This window comes from Peromyscus californicus, unplaced genomic scaffold, assembly GCF_007827085.1.
Source record: "Peromyscus californicus insignis strain IS unplaced genomic scaffold, ASM782708v3 Scaffold_24__1_contigs__length_46423439, whole genome shotgun sequence".
Taxonomy (NCBI): domain Eukaryota; kingdom Metazoa; phylum Chordata; class Mammalia; order Rodentia; family Cricetidae; genus Peromyscus; species Peromyscus californicus.
In genome coordinates, this window is record NW_026294535.1 from 21,185,979 (window position 1) to 21,201,705 (window position 15,727).

Below are 15,727 nucleotides of genomic sequence, written 5' to 3' on the forward strand. Positions count from 1 at the left end.
CTCAAAAGGGACATTTATTACAAAATTAAAATGATAATAAAATGAAATTCTGGAACATGCTTAAATATTCTTTTATTACATGGTGAAGAATATGCTTTTTAGTACAGCTCATGTATAAAAAGTGATTAATTGCAAAGCTTCAAAAAATCTCAGAAAGCAAAAACTTCAAAGATTATCAAATAAATAACAGATATTGCAGTCCCTTGACCTCTGGTTGAGGATCCTCAGCTGCCGCCTCTTGGTGCGTATTTCTGCATTTTTAAAGTGCCGTCAACGAGTAATTTTAGTCTACTGCCAAACATGCAGCTGAGGCACATCATTTTTTTTTTTTCTGGCTACTGTTAAATAAAGTGTTGAAAGAAATCCAAAGTAAAGAAAAAAATAAAGAGCAAATGAAAGAAAAGCTACATGAAAAATTACATCTGGGGATGAGGAGGAAGTCAAAGGCTTCTAAAAGTAATTATGTTTTTCAGGTCAATAAATTGCATTATTAATCACCACAGTGTAACAGAACCTTCAGAAGCCAGCAAAGATCGAGCAGTCAGAAGTGTCCATGACATTTTACCTTTGGCCAGGGCAGCTGGTTGGAGGAAGGCAGTGTTTGGGAAGGGAAGCCGGTGGAATCTAAAACTGGCCACTCTTTCTCCAAGGCATCCTGCACAAGTAACGGCATCAGAATGGACAAAGTGTAACTGGCAAACCTTTATCACGTTTCCTTGAAATTGTACAGTGTATCAGAAATATTCACGAATCCATGAGGATTTTCGTTTATAGGAAAGTTTGACCTACTCTTGCAAAAGGCTGTACCTCTCTCTGGTTAAGTCATACATTATAAAACATTGATGGGGGTTTTCATCAACACATTGGATGCTAAGGAGAGAACTGATATTTGATTGCTCTAAAATTGAAGTCAATATTGTTCTGCTTATTTATTCATTACTGACTTTCAGCTAATTCTAGAAATTACTAAGAGGCATCAGTTTTTTAGCTCACTGCCATGCGAATTACATTTTCTACTAAACATTGTTATTTAAACTACAGTATTTTAACACATTAGAATCAGTTTTCCTAGTACTACACATAAACTAAGGTTTGTCTTTTTTTTTTTTTTCAAATTTCAGAAGTATTTTGCGTGGACATAAAAGAGAAAATTTTAAGAATGAGTAAAAAATGAGTAGTATATAATTTCTCATGTAATTATTCTCCAACACAACTCTACAAATGGGAAAAAAATGGTTAGTTTATGCTTCAAGCGTAAAATTTCTGCTTTGTAACTCCTTTCTCTTCATCCTGAATCATACTTGTTCCACTTATACAATTCCCAAGTTTGTTCTTTATTCAATGAAGTTATATTAATTATATAAGTGCTGTACATTTACGATACAATTATCTGAATTTTATTTAATTGGGTTATCTTATCAGATATATCTTAGAATAAACTTCTGTGATTCTTATGAACAAGGGTCACCAAAACACTGATTAGCATTTAGAAAGCTGTAAAATAGCCAAACATTTTAAAAATTAGTAGGATTATATTCTAATGGGATATTAACAGAGTTTTCAATTCACACAAATTCAATCTGCCTTGGTTTTTGATTTACTGCTGAAAATGTAGGACTAAGACATAGTGATTATTGGTTGACTAGGTAACAACACACTGTTACTTGGGCCTTAGTCTTAGGAAACAAACCAAGTTCATGGTATTCTGATACCATGTAAGTAGAACAACACCCAGTTTACTATCTTATGGAAGTTCCTATTATGTATTATTAACATACAAATATCTATCTTACCATTATATTGAGTTTAATAGTTACAATTGGGCAGTGAGGAGTTAAGTTTAATTTATTGTGGTTATGGCAAGTAACAGTCTACTAAACATCTCCGAGAGAATTTTAACTATTCTCATGACAAAATAATAAATATACTGGTTATTGTATTGTACAATAAAAATAATATTTTGATTCCACCTGGAAGACATGTTTTAAAGTATTATATTGCAAATAATAAACATACAAATTTTATTTTTCAAATAAACTATTCAAATGTGTATATTCTCCAATAAAGCATTATTGGAGAGAGACAGAAAGGGGGCATGAGAGAGAACTCTCACTGACACCTTCAATGTTCTTCTTTCTCATATCTTAGAATGATAAGATAAGAAAATGGCAGCCCAGAAACAATGCTGTTGTTCTGTGGACACAACAATGAGAGGAAACAAGAGTTTTATTCTTCAGACTTTGAAAGAGTTGACAGGAAGGGCATTTGCTTTGATATTTCTGGAAAAGTTATGAAAATAAGATATTGCGAATGTTTGCAACATAAGCTGCTAATATTAATCACTTGTTAAATCATGTCAGAAACTCAGTAAACTCCCTTTGACTTCTATATTCAGAATGGTTTGTCCAGTTCATGACAGATGATAAAAAAAATTTGATGACTGCCCTTAAAAAACAGAACTACAGTTCAACATAAAACTCTTGACAGGATGTAGGCTCCAATTTTTAAATTATTTTCTGAGTGGCAATGTAGACTTATTCAAGGAAAGATCACAGGTTGCTGCACACCAGCTATCATGAAATTAGTGATTCTACTGTAAAGGAAATGGTTCACATGGAAAGATGACAACCAGCAAAAGACACCAGGCCAGCTGACTAGTTGCTATGGGAGACCCCTGGTGCTGCCAGGCCTGGCATGATTTTATACTAATCTTCTGGTAACTAAAAAGAAAATAACCTCTGCTTTAAAACTTCTGTCCAAACATCTCATTCGTTCTGTCCTAGAAGTACTGCACTAACAGTACTCTCCACAGAAGTTCTATCTACAGCAGTACTCCAACAGCAGTACTGTCCACAGAAGTTCTATCTACAGCAGTGCTCCAACAGCAGTACTCTCCACAGAAGTTCTGTTTACAGCAGTACTCCAACAGCAGTACTCTCCACAGAAGTTCTATCTACAGCAGTACTCCAACAGCAGTGCTCTCCACAGAAGTTCTATCTACAGCAGTACTCCAACAGCAGTACTCTCCACAGAAGTTCTGTTTACAGCAGTACTCCAACAGCAGTACTGTCCACAGAAGTTCTATCTTCAGCAGTGCTCCAACAGTAGTACTCTCCACAGAAGTTCTATCTTCAGCAGTACTCCAACAGCAGTGCTCTCCACTGAAGTTCTATCTACAGCAGTACTCTCCACAGAAGTTCTATCTACAACAGTGCTCCAACAGTAGTACTCTCTATAGAAGTTTTCTATAACAGAACTCCAACATCAGTACTCTCCACAGAAGTCATCTATAACAATACTCCAATAGTAGTACTTTCTACAATAGCACTCTTTATAGCATGTTCTGGTGGAAGCTTCGCCTCAACTCCCCTCCCCCAGCCCTCTCCCCAAACCCTGCCCTGTCTCAATCAGTTCAAACACTGCTCCTCCCCCAGAGATGCTCAAGACCACTCCCACAGGATATTTAAGCTGCATCTCAGGAAACAGAGACATGGTTTTCCAGTCTCTCTTCCCTCTCTCCTCTCTGGAGGCTGGAAAATCACCCAGAAGGTTTTTATCCATTAAACCAGGGCTTTTTCTTTTTTCTTTTTCTTTTTTTGGTTTTTCGAGACAGGGTTTCTCTGTGTAGCTTTGCTCCTTTCCTGGATCTCACTCTGTAGACCAGGCTGGCCTTGAACTCACAGTGATCTGCCTGGCTCTGCCTCCCGAGTGCTGGGATTAAAGGCATGCACCACCATCGCCCAGATTTTTCTTATTTCGGTTTGATTTGGTCTGATTTGGATTGCTGCATTGGTGGAGCGGCCTATCAGGGTGCAGAAACTTTTCCTACCAGTTGCCTCTAGAGCAGTACTCTGATAGCAGTACTTCAGTAGCAGTACTAACTATAGCAGTATTCCAATAGCAGTACTCTCTGGAGCAGAACTCTCTGGAGCAGTACTCTCTATAGCAATACTCAAGTAGCAATTCTCTCCAGAACAGTACCCCCAAAGCAGGACTCTTTAGCAGTTGTCTCTATATCCTCTATGGCAGTACTCCAATAGCAGTAATTTCTAGAGCAGTACTCTCTATAGCTATACTCTCTGTAACAGTACTCCCTAGACCATTTCCCTCTAGAGCAGTACCCTATAAGAGCAGTTATCTCTAGATCAACACTCTCTAGCGCAGCATTCATTGCCTTATTACATAAATGTAGAATGAGTGTTTTTTTCTCCCGAAATACGTTACAGAATCTAGAAACAGCACTCTCTTTCTCAGACTTTGATTTTTATTTTCTTCAATTATGTGTATATGTTGGGAGTGGGGGAAGTTTGTGGCTGCTTCTCAATAAGTGCAGTACCGACGGATGCCAGAGGAGGGCATCAGATCTCCTGGAGGTTGTGTTTCAGGTGGCTGTGAGCCACAAGATGCTGGAGCTGGGAACTGAACTGGATCCTCTACAAGTGCATGCAGTGCTCTTAGCTGCCCATCCAGCTCTCCAGACCCCAACACATTTTAAATTAATATTTAATTATATAGAAACCTTTGGAAATACTTTTCTTTGCCTGTAAATCTATACAAACTTACACAGAGTTCTAGAACCATTTTAAGCACCACCACCTTTGAAAAATTATCACAAAGTGATAAAGATGGTTATAGTTATTACTTAAATACAAGCAGAAATGTTACCAAGAATGCTATATATGGATGAAAGCTTATTAATATCAAATGTGTTGGTTATCACGTAGTACATTGGAGAAAATAAAATTGCAATGTGTCAGAAGAGATTTGCCAAGGGTAATAAACATACCTGTACTGTGGAAAATGTATATTAATATATTATGTCTATCATTGAATACTTACAGGAAGTTTAAGTATTGGTTTAAAATATCTTGTCCCCAAACCCTTTAACTTACAGCTGAGATTGTGGAGGGCTTCACAATTCCTCTTCCTTTATGACTGCTATCCTTAATATTGAAAATTAAGTTCCTTAATATTGAAAATTAGCTTGAAAGTTTGATCAGACTTAAAAATATTTTTATTTGAACAGAGAATGGATCATCTAATAAAATTAAACTTTCTCTGCCTCTGACTTGCCCTATCAAACCACAGTAACTTACAGAACTTCCTGGATTACTCATAAAGATGTTTAACAGTAAGTGTTCTCTAGGGGAGCTGATTCACTTACTGGGTCTGTGTTTTCAGTGTATGCTAGACTTGTGAAATTGAAAACTTACCCATTTGTCCTGCAGTAGATGAAACCTCATCTAATGGGCCATTAGGATGCTTGCTTCTAAATATTGACTGCATCATAATTTCAATTCTGTACCACCATTGCTATTTTTAATCACATCAATCAGCTGATATTAGCATATTAATGTGCTAATAGAATGAGGTCTGCATAATATTTCAAGTTCTAGATCATTTAAGTCTGACAGGTATGCACTTTGAATCATATATATCACACTTCAATTTTAAACAGTGTTCTGCCACAACTGTTGCTGGGAAAGACGAGTATTTCTTTTTCTTAAAAACAAATGCAGGATGATTTGTTTTCTAATTCCATCCATTTCCCAGAGCCAGAAAGACAAACATAATATGTACTCACTTATAAATGGATATTAGCTGTTAAGTAAAGGACAAAAATGCCACAATCCAGACCCAGGGAGGCTAAGTAACAAGGAGAGCTGGGGGGGGGTGCATGGATCTCCTTGGGAAGGGGAAATAGAATAGAATGGACTAGGAGTGGGTAGAGATATAAACAGGAGGGATCAAGTGGGGGAGGAAGGAATGGAGGGAGAGAGTTTTGGGAGAGAAGACTGGAATTGGGGCACATTTGGGGGATGGGTTGGAATCCTAGTGCAGTGGAAACTTCCTAGAACCTATAAGGATGATCCTAGTGAGGACTTCTAGTAATAAAGGATACAGAGCCTAAACCAAGACATCTTCTGTAACTAGGCAAGGCTACCAGTGGTGGAACTGGGACACCAACCAAGTCACAAAATCCTCGACCTATAACCTGTCCTGCCTCCAAGATGTGCTGGGACAATGGTGGCTCAGAGCTTGTGGAAATGGTCAATCAATGTCTGTTTTAACTTGAAGGAGCCCATGATGAACACTGCCTGGATGGCCACGATCTGGATTCTGGATGGCACAGACACCTAGGGTAGAACCTAACACAACTGAAAAAAAGTCAATGAAATGATTCCAAATGATATTATGTTATAGTCATAGATCGGTGCCTATATCAATTGCCATCAAAGAGGCTTCCTCCAGCAGCTGGTGGGAGCAAATGCAGAGACCCATAACCAAACATTAGGTGGAGCTTGAGGAATCCTGCAGAAGAAGGAGAATGACATGGCTCATAAAATCACTGGCTCACAGGGGCTCACAGAGGCTGAAACAACAACCATGGAGTCTGCATGGGTCTGAGCTGGATCCTCTGCATACATGCTATGGTTGTTTAACTTTGCATTCTTTGCGGTACTCCTAACAATGAGAGTGGTGGTGTATCTGACTCTTTTGCCTGCTGTTGGGACTCTTTTCCTCCTTCTGGGTTGCCTCAGACAACCTTAAAAGGAGGGTCTGTGTCTAGTCTTATTGTAACTTATTATGCTGTGTTCAGTTGCTATCCCAGGGAGGCCTGCTCTTTTCTGAAGAGAAATGAAGGAACTGTGGATCTGGGGGTGAGGGGAAGAGGGGAGGAGAATAAATAAAACAAAACAAAACGGGTACAGGTCAGCATGACTGACTTATCCACAAGGTACAGGAAGAACCAGTGACTTCCTAGATGTTTAAATTAACCCTGATGAAGTTTTATAAATATGCTCTTGGGCTTTGTACATGGACTGCATGAATGAAAAATTCAAGTATAAATAAATAATAAACTGAAAAAGTAAATTGGTAGTTACTGAAGAGAGATATAATGAATTTGAGTAGGTGAATTGAATATAACAATTTACTGCCTTTGAAAGCAACACTGTAGGTCCTGGGAGAGATAGAAGGGAGAAGGAGCAGTGACCCTTGTTTCTCAAACTGCCCTGTACTTTTCAAGAAAATTCTCCCATGGGAATCTACTAAACTGGTGAAAAGCACCTAACATTTAACTTTCTGCTGGATCTTCTAGCCCTACCAGGGTCCTCCCACTCTGACTTCCCGAAACTCACTAAGAAATCTATCAATACAGAAGCAAAAGTGCAGAAATCATCCCATGGGTCATGTCACATTTCACATTACTCTCCTCTGCGAGATTTTTTCCCTCTATCATTCCCAACCATTTTACTGGGTGGACAAATCTTTTGCAGAAGGTGTTATCGTCCCAGCACACTGTGCCCTGAGAATGCACTAGTCTACCTACACGTCACTCAATTAAACTATTCTGAATGAAAATATTAACTTATACTTCCTTATTGTGGGGCAAGGAGTCTGTAACAGCTCCACCTGGATTAAATTCTTAAGTCTACTGGAAGGTCAATCTAGAAATTGAAGCACAAAGCCTAGGCTAATGACTATAACCTCAATTAAATACACTGCAAGACAAATTATATGAATTCTGCCCCAATCCTGTCACTCACAACACTCAGAGTGGCCACTGGAGTCTATTGTGAGGAAAAAAAAAACCTGCCTTATAGAGCTAAGGGATTGATATTCTTGGTGGGTAATTATTCATCTCTGCATATTCTATGGTAGCTTCTATTATATGCTCTTCTTGCAGAGATGTTCATAAGTTAACGAACAAGAGAATAAATGGTGCCGTTCCTTTGAGGGAGAAATCTATGTGTTTGCTGTACAACATAATAAAATAACAATATCATCGAAAGCATAAAAAACACGGCATTCTCTAGGTCAGGATTAGTAGAAGGGTGCTCTTCAGGTATCCCATATTGAAGTTCTATGTACAGAAACTGTTAACCAACATGGAGTTCTTGCTGCCTACAGTAAAGTTTACTTTCATCTGGAATTCTTAATTCTTCTAAAAGCATCCAGAAAGTGTGCTTGCACAACTTGTTATATTGTATGTAGGGTAAAACATCACATACCATGAAGTTCTTGGCACTTAATAACTTTGGTTGACTATATTTAAGAAAACAAAAATAGCTGTTGGCTGTTAGTGTCTTTGGACAACCAGTTGCTATACAGCATGACATTTAAGGGACAAAATCATAGCATACTGAAATAGCTGCCTAATGCCAGGAAATTTGTCAAGCTAGTTCTATATTTTTTTCCTTTGGATAATTGCAATAAAAATATTCAAGTGCACTTCTAAAATGCCCTGAACTTGTGGCCATGTTGTTTTATGTTGCTATCCTAGCTCCAAGTATGTTGTGTATCATGTTATAAGCATCAAGGAACGGCTTCTTAGAAGAGGGTAAGTTTGAATAGATTTTATGTGATTATATTATGATATATCTTTAAAGTGCAGAGTCTGATACAAAAGAAAAAATCTAAAACCTACACAATGAAAAACACATACCTCCATTTTAAAGAAGATAAATAAAGTGTCTGAGCAGATACACTTCAAAAGAACATACACAAATGATCAAGATGAGTATATTCAGGAGAATACACATTAAAAACACAATGACATGACATTGCATGCAGGAAAGATGGCCACTACTACAAAGGAAAACAGTAACAAGAATGCAAAAGGATATGAAGAAGAATGAGTTCCTTCACATTATTGGAGGGAAAGTAAATTACTGTAATCCATATAAGGAAACAGCATAGAAATCCCTATGAAACTCAAAATAGATCATCTGACCCAACAATTCCTCTACTTGTCATGTACCCCAAAGAAATGAAAACAATGTGCTAAAGAAAAGTACATGTGTCCCATGTTCATTAAGAAATAGTAAAAATAGTCATGGTATGAGATCAACTTAAATACCCATCAGTGAGTAGGCAAAGAAAAATGCACTGTCCCTATATAGAGTGGGATGGTATTCAACCAAAGTAACTGATAGAATGTCACTTGCAACAAGACAGAAGAACCTGGAGGGGACTGGGAGAAAACGCACTTGTGATTGTACTGATCTATGTGGAATCTAAATGAACTGACACATAGAGTTAGACTAGAATGTTGATCCCGATTGGTAAGGACAGTGCTAGAGAGGAGAGAAGAGATGCTGGTTAATGGATCCGCATTTTAGTTTAGAAGCTTGAGTGGTAGTTTAGGAAATAATGTGCTTGCTATGCAAGTATGAGGATTGGTGTTCAGAACCTCAGAGCTCATCTAAATGCTGTGCTTTATGGTTTGTCTGTGATCTCAGCATGCAGAAAGAGAACACGGGGATCTTTGGAGCAAGCTTTCTAACTAGAATAGCCAAAACGGCAAGCTCACGGTTAAACAAGAAACCCTGCCTCGATACACATGATGGAGAGTGACTGTGACAGCACCTGATGTCAACCTGGAGCCTTCACACATGTGCAAAGTTCACGCCCACAATGTGAACACACATACACATATGACACAGACATGCATAAGCAATCAATTGGTTTATAAAAAATTCAGCTCCTTATCATACATGATGATTATTATTTAACAACATATTGCCTTCTCAAAAAAACCCTGAGCAGATGAAAAAGAGATTACCCCTTAAAAATGAAAATTTATTTCAGTAGTGCATACATTAATTAGTTAGACTTTGTTATGTCACTATACACATATACATTTTTTTTAAAACATCATGTTACAAATAATAAATAGATAAGCTTTATTGGCCACTTAAAAACTAAACATGAAATACATGGATTTTATGGCATGGATGGAAGAAATTCTGAAAAGAATATTGAAGATTGTAAAACTGTGTGAAATGGTTAGATCTCTATCATTTGTATTTCTGGAGCACCTTTTCAACAAAAAAAGAGAAAAAGCAATTGAAGCAAACGTGCACAAGCATTTTCCAAAGCTGTTGAGAGGCATGAACCACAGACTCAAGAAGCCTTGACCTCTCTCAACCCAAGGAGGGAAAATTCAAAGATAATTATGCTCAGGTAAGGCAACAACAACAACAACAGAAACAGAAACACAAAACAAACTTAAAAGAAATCGACAATCTTTCAAGTGTCACCAGAAGTAGAATACGTGTTAGGGAGACCCTGTCAGTCAAAGAAAAATATTAGACATGTGGTTATTCAGGAAGAAATAAAGGGAACAGACAAGGCCAAAGATCAAATAAAAAAAAAACTAATAAAAGAGGGACAAGAAGAAAAGCAAAGTATTTGATTAATGCAAAAGGAAGGGTTACAGGAAAACTTAAAAACTAAACACAGGATAGAGAGGACAAATGGAAAAACAAATAATAGAGAAGCACTAGGCAAAGAAATCTGTATAGGCATAAACATAGAGCAAATACGCTTAAAACAACTAGTTCTGCAGAGAAACTAGAGCAAAAGGGGGAACTGTATTAGGGATGGCTCTGTGATGCAATGATTTAATTATTGTAAATATGTACATTGTAACCAAAGCCTCAAAATAGAAGGCTTGCACTGACACACAGAAACTAAAAGTTGTCTTAAAAAGCCCATAACAACAAAAGATTTTATTATTATCTCCTCAGTAACTCACAGATCACTACGGGGATCGAAGATTACTTTAAAGCAGAAGGCAGTTATTATAAGAGATCAAGATTTTCATAATGATCTGTGCTGGAAGATGGTCCAGTCAGTAAGGTGCTGGCTGTGCATGGATGAAGACAGGAGGTCCAGTCCCAGCACTGCAGTGGGCGGCTGTTCCGGCTTTGACCTGGAAGTACCACCCGCACTGAGGCTTCAGTAACTGCCACGCCTACAAGGCGGGGCTGAGACAGGAGCCCCAAAGACCGGAGATCCGGATGTGCTGGCTCTCTTGGTTCCTGGATAGTGGACGCTGGAGGCAGATGGAGCAGAGTTCTCCAGAGAACACTGCTGGACTGTGCTAAACCTTTCCCAGACCCTGTAACCTATCCCTTTACTTGTAAGTTACCCCACAAAATAAACCTCCCTTTTGATTACGTGGAGTTGCCTTAATACTACAACCAATACGGCACCCAAGGAAAACTATGGCTGTGGCACATTCCTGCAATCTGACTGCTAGTCAAGGTGACAGACGATCCCCAGAGATTTTTAGCCATCCTTTCCCATAGGTGAGTTTCAGGCTCAGTCACATCACTGTCTCAAAAAATTCATTTGGAGAGATATACATGATGGTAGCCATAGTAACAGACATCTTCTGTCTTCTACATGTGCCCACAACCACATATACACACATGAATAAAAGTAGCAATTTACTTATTGCTTAAAGAGTATGTATATCTTTTTCTTTTTTGAAACTATATATATATATGTATGTATATGTATATGTATATGTATATGTATATGTATGTATCTGTGTTTGGGTTTGGGTTTGTGCACCCATATGAATGCAATGTTCTTGGAAGCCAACAGAGGGAGTCAGGTCAGATTCTCTGGAGCTGGTTTAGTGGTTGTGGTTTTGAGTCTACTGGTTGTGAGTCCTTGGGAACCCAATGTGGATTTTCTAGAACAATAATAGGTTCTGAACCACTGCCCCATCTCCCCAATTTCTTTTATGTGACACCGAGTATGTCTCCAGACTTTTATAAGCAGTTACCAATCCTAAAACAAAGTCTTTCTAAAAATAGAATGACAGAAAATAAATGAAAACCAAATATATGAGACCAAAACAGTCTTCAGACCAAAACCTGAAAAAATCTAGAGAAGAAAGACAATTTACAGGCTCAAGAGATTTTTAAAAACAAGTTAAAAAAAAAAAAAACTAGACAAAATGTAATATGTCAAAATGAGTAATATAAACTATACTAAATTGATTTACTCAAGAAATGCAAAGTTTTATATTAGGAAGTTAATTGATTTATGAGTGAAAACTATTGGATAAAATTAAAAGAACATACATAATCATCATTAGCACCATCACTGTAACCTGTAAATGGTAGGAAAGGTAGCACCTTCCTAATGCATGAAGTTTCTACAGAAGACAAATAGGAGCCATGTTACTTAAAGACTACCTATTAAACGTTTCCATCTTGAAACAAAAAAATGGAAAGATGTTTGCTGTGATTACTATGATTCAAATAGCACTGGACATAGAAATCAAGAGAAAAAAGAAAGAAATGCTAAAACATGTAAGAATAAAAAAATAGAAAAAGAAGAAAGCTTCTTTCTTTGTTATTTGTAGAGGACATAACTGTACATATAGGGTGTAATCAGATGTTTTTTCTTACCTTCCTTTACCTAATTACCTGGTAGTCACTTTCCAAATTACCACACAAAGGCTTATATTAGTTATAAATGCTCGGTCAATAGTCCAGGCTTATTACTATCTAACCCTTATATTTTAAGTTAACCCATATTCCTTATTTACGCTCTGCCAAGTTGCAGTACCTTACTTAGCATGGCATATTTATCTCCTGTTCCCTCTGTATCCGCTGGTAACTCCTGACTCTGCCCTTCTCCTTCCCATTATTCTTAGTTTGGTTGCCTCACCTATACTTCCTGTCTGGATATTGGCCAATCTGTGTTTTATTAAACTAATTTGAGTGACAAATCTTTACAGTGTACAAGAGGATTATTCCACAGCAATAGGGTATTTAGAAATTTTGAGAGACTACCCACTAAAATTGGGATTAATTTCAACAAATTGCTAAAAGATGTGAAAAGGAATCCTGTTTACAGAACTGAATTTAATATGCAAATACACCAAATACCTAGAAATAAATGTAACCAAACTGCCTGAGAGCTGTAAAGGAAAGCTTTACATGTATCTACTTTAATGTGGATACCTCAAAAATTTGTATTTTTCTGTTGGCATTATAATAAGAGAGCAGAACTCAGCATCTCATAAATACATACATATACAGCAGTGTTTTCTGTTTTGAATATATTGTTAGTACATTTGTTCAATGAAGAACATAGGTTCTGAATCACTCATATCATATCTCCAAAAATTGGATAAATTATTTTTGATGACAGAGATAAATTTACCATGATAGCTAAACTAGAATGATATTACAATTAAGCTATAAATAGTCTTTGAAAAGCTGTTAACTTATTTTCAAAGTAACTGAAGATTTATTATTAGAAAAATAATACCGTTTTTTTTCCAATGATAAATAACGAATTCTCACTGACGTGTCACTATATTCAAATGCAATTGAAATTAACTGATGGAGTTATTGAGCAGAGATGGGATCTAAGACCCTCACTGGGTACATGAAACCACAGGTTAAATCAAGTCCTATATTCACTATTTTCTCCTATATATACACACATTGTTGTGATACAGTTTATTAAATATTTATAAGTGTTTCAAAACAATATTGAATAATAAAACAGGGCATGTGTTCTAATATACTGTCATAAAATTACCAGCACAACCAATTTTTACTTCCAACTACAAGAGTAAAATAATGTTAATATAAACACAAACATTACGATTATACATTTGGCCAAAGACATCCAAGAAGACAACAAAGACATCCAAGAAGTAGCTTGGGAGCAGGTAGGGCACATGCTGTAGATAGCACAAAGACAAAGCAGATAACTCGTATCCTGGACAAGAAAGGGACCGAGGGTGGGAGATGTCATCACAATACTCAGGACTGTGCACAGTTGATCATTGTGAGTTTTCCATTCAATATTTTCATAGCACGAACAGAAGGGGAGTTTTATCTTAACTAAATGTATCACAGTCATGAAATACAAAGACAGAGTTGAGGAATTGTTCCATTCAAAGGAGATGAAGGGAAGGATGCCAAGTACTTGCCACCTACAATCCTGGCTTACTACTTCTCAGACTAAAAGTTGGACATTAGTAGGACAGCTGAAAATTTAGGTAAGGTCAAATACATGCTAATGTTCTATCAATGTAGTTTCCCCCAATTTTTCATTGTCATTAAACATAGCATTAGCCTCCAGAGAATCTGATCCAAGAGGACACAATGACTTGTAGCCATTCCGTTGCCACTTTATACACTGTACAAACCAGGAAGACAGATTAAGAAAAGCATAGAAAGTAGCAGTAACACTTACCTTATAATGGTACTAACCACCTTAGAAAGTGTCTCGGAATTCACAAAATGGCCAGCCTATAATGACGATGACTACATGACTACGTGAAACATCTACAGCAACCAGTTGAGGAATCAGCCTTGAAACCGTCTAGACCAATCTTTTAGGAACAATATTTGCTTGTTATGGTTGGTACTTACCTCATCATACTCAAAATCCTCTAAATCTATTTCTTCGTATTCTTCTCCAGATTCTTCATTCCTGAGAGCCTCCAGGGCCATGGCCAGTTTCTTTCGTAAAATAAAGCCCTTCCAAACTGCCTGAACAAAAATGTGAAGTATGTTATGCAGGGTTACAGATCAAACCCTAAACCAGATTCTCTGTGTTATCCCATTAGGAAGATAAAACATCCTAGAACTTAGTTTAATGGCTCAATAATCTGTTTCTTGAACTTTATGTGACATGTAAAACTGCAAGATAAATTAAACGACCACATGTGTCTGCATCTCTAGAGACATCCTTTGTGGTAAGCGGAGAAGTGTCTTTAACACTCCCCTCTACTGCACATATAGGTCAGCCAATCAATTATCTGACAATTCCTCCAGGACCCATTCTGAACCAAGAAGAAAGACATTTTTAAAAGGTCAATTTTGCTCATTTCCAAATCATTATGTTTAAAATAAGACAAAGCTCATTTAGAGAAACCCCAGTATATTTAAGTGACCATATTAAGGAGGTAGTATCATGGTCCAAAATAAATTAATTTCGGGAAAAAAAATAAGTTAACAGAGAATAATGCAACTAAAAATAGCCCTGTTCCTTAACAATCCTGGAGTAGAGAAGCTCTCCAGCCTATGTCCCCAAGTACAGTAAAACTCCAGAGAGTGAGCTTTAGGATGCAGGAAGTCTAAAACCAACATTGAGGTACTGAGTGTGTTTGAAGTACATATGAAGGTATGATTGCTATTGAAGTATAAATGTATGTATGATTGCTTACATTTAAGAATTAAATACTAAATTATGAAATTAATTTTTCACATGGTTATATATGAATCAACATGTACTAATACATCAACAGAAGCTTGAATTTCCCACCACTTGGGAGGTAGAGACCATAGATCTAGGTGAGGCCCAAGGTTGACGCAGTTTAACAGTGAGTTCCAAGCCCTGTCTCAAAAATTAAGAATAAAAAGCTTTAACTCTCTGACCAATCAGCCTTTGAATATGAATTTGAAACCATGTGCATGCTCAAATAATTGTTAAAAACTAAATTATATGAATAGGAAAGAACTAGATTGATAAAAAATATGATTGATCCTCTGTGTATAGTTATGCAAGATCTTTAAAGTGATTTTTTAAATGGTTTTATTGATTATAACCTAAAAAAATACACCTCAGATGCAAATTGGACTGTGAGAGGTATTTTAGAACAGTTTCAAGCAATCATATTTTTTATAGCAATATTATTAATATTTTTGCTACCCTAAGAATCATAATATACAAAGTGGCCAGACTGTATTTATCAATAGACATCACCCACATCTGCAACAACAAGTCTCAGAAGTCAGAGCACAGAGAAGAGTCTAGGAAGCTGAATCAGAACCTAAGGAATTGTCCAAGTACCATCGAGAGTTGTCAGTGGAGGGATAACCTCCCTGCTTGTAACCCTATGGAAGACTCACTGAAGAATGCTATATATGCTTTGTAAACTAATCCGATAGCTTGC

At 37.0% G+C, this 15,727-nt stretch overlaps 1 protein-coding gene across 10 annotated transcripts in view; it reads right to left on the reverse strand.

The window, feature by feature from the left end:
• Lrriq1 (leucine rich repeats and IQ motif containing 1) overlaps positions 1-15,727 on the reverse strand; it is a 187,597-nt gene that overhangs the window by 99,153 nt on the left and 72,717 nt on the right. For all 10 annotated transcript variants that reach the window (XM_052753245.1, XM_052753239.1, XM_052753244.1 and 7 more), the window contains 2 exons: positions 14,202-14,321; positions 566-655 (listed from right to left, as the gene is read on the reverse strand). In XM_052753245.1, coding sequence (XP_052609205.1) covers positions 566-655; positions 14,202-14,321 — 210 coding nt within the window. The remainder of the gene's footprint in view (positions 1-565; positions 656-14,201; positions 14,322-15,727) is intronic.